At 38.2% G+C, this 1,538-nt stretch overlaps 1 protein-coding gene across 1 annotated transcript in view; it reads left to right on the top strand.

The window, feature by feature from the left end:
- Nucleotides 1–1,538, top strand: part of LOC119587934 — a 36,665-nt gene that overhangs the window by 20,276 nt on the left and 14,851 nt on the right. Inside the window, 2 exon segments of the mRNA XM_037936644.1 lie at nt 275–609; nt 1,118–1,273. Coding sequence (XP_037792572.1) covers nt 275–609; nt 1,118–1,273 — 491 coding nt within the window.

Below are 1,538 nucleotides of genomic sequence, written 5' to 3'. Positions count from 1 at the left end.
CCAACGGGTTCAATGGTGAAATGTCAAACAACTTATATGCCTAAACAGCAATACTAAAACAAAATAACAGTAATAATTGCAAGATATTCTTGGTATGAGAATATAATTTATTGCAGTAGAATATGTTTAATGTAATTTGGTGTCAGGTTCAGGATAGCAAGAAAAAAGAGAAAAAGAATTTGTGTGTATATCATAGACTAATTTTTTTTTCACTGTAATTATATCTACTGGTAGTGCCTGAGAAATCAATGCAAAACTCCCCTTTAACCACCAGCACTGCAAGGAGCTCTAACAGTCAATGCCAGTGGGATGATTGGAGGACTGCCACCCAACCTCCCCAATGGCCAGCTGGTGCAGATACAGTCACCAGGCTCAGTGCCAACACGTTTCCTTCTTGTCCGGGCAAATACCAATGAGATGCAGCCAGTTCAGATGCCTCCAGTGCAAATGGGGATGCCAAGAGGCATCATTCTACCCCAGAATTTGATTGGTGGGCAGCCAATGCCAGTTATGCTCCCATCCAGCTGTCAGCCTAGATACTCAGGACCTCACATGGCTCAGCATTCAGGCATGAGGGCAACAGAGGAGTATGGAAATTCTGCTGTCAAGGTAAGGAGCTAAGACTTAAATCTTATTTAAATCTTAATTGTTGCCTCTTGATTGCTGTTGGAACTCTAGTTTTGCTTCATTTTTCTTTGACTTTAGCAACAGACCTTTTGGTCTGTGCGATCATGGTCATTCATTCTTTTGCAAAAAGTATATATTAAGCACTTTCCGGAAGTTAACAATGGGGTGATGGAGCAAGGAAATAATTTATTAGTATTTATTTTGCTTAAACCTTAGATGTTAGAATGATTCAGACTGTTCAACTCCTGCTATAACTCATATCATAAATAGTTAGAAATGGAAAATATTATAGAAATGTGGTTAAAGTAGGGAGAAAAAGGGGGAGATAGACTGAATCAGCAGACAGACATCTTGTGGCATTCATATCCAGAAAAAATTACTTGGTACATTAGGCTGCATGGGCAGACCGAAAATGAAATACACTGTATATGTTTGACAGATTTTCATATATTCTTTGGTTTCTCTTTATTAATACATTCCTCACATGCAGGCAATGGAAAGTCTGAAGAAGCAAGAATTCTTGCGAGAACTGAGCCAGAGCTACCGACTGCTCTTGCGCGTATTCAAATACTTGTCTGTAAAGGATCTTCTTGTTGCCTCGTGCGTTTGTGTCATGTGGAGAGACTTGGCCTACAGCTCATCCTTGGTAAGAGAACTGGTAACAATATTTAGGTATGCTGCAATGCACAGAATGTGATATAGGTTCATGTTTGTTAAGAGAATTGTAAATAAATCTTTAAGGATGACAAACTTTGGAGTTTTGTGCATCCACAGGACTGAAAATTTTCTCAGTTCAATAATTCTTATTTGGATTTTTATGATAGGGTTAATTTAAACACTTCTTTTGGATAGCTTTTGCTGTTTCATCTAGTGTGTGCACATAACTGAAAAAAAATTGCATTTAATCCTTT

The sequence above is a fragment of the Penaeus monodon genome, chromosome 23 (assembly GCF_015228065.2).
Source record: "Penaeus monodon isolate SGIC_2016 chromosome 23, NSTDA_Pmon_1, whole genome shotgun sequence".
NCBI lineage: Eukaryota > Metazoa > Arthropoda > Malacostraca > Decapoda > Penaeidae > Penaeus > Penaeus monodon.
Note: the sequence above shows the minus strand (reverse complement) of the source record. Positions and strands in the feature narration are given on the sequence as shown.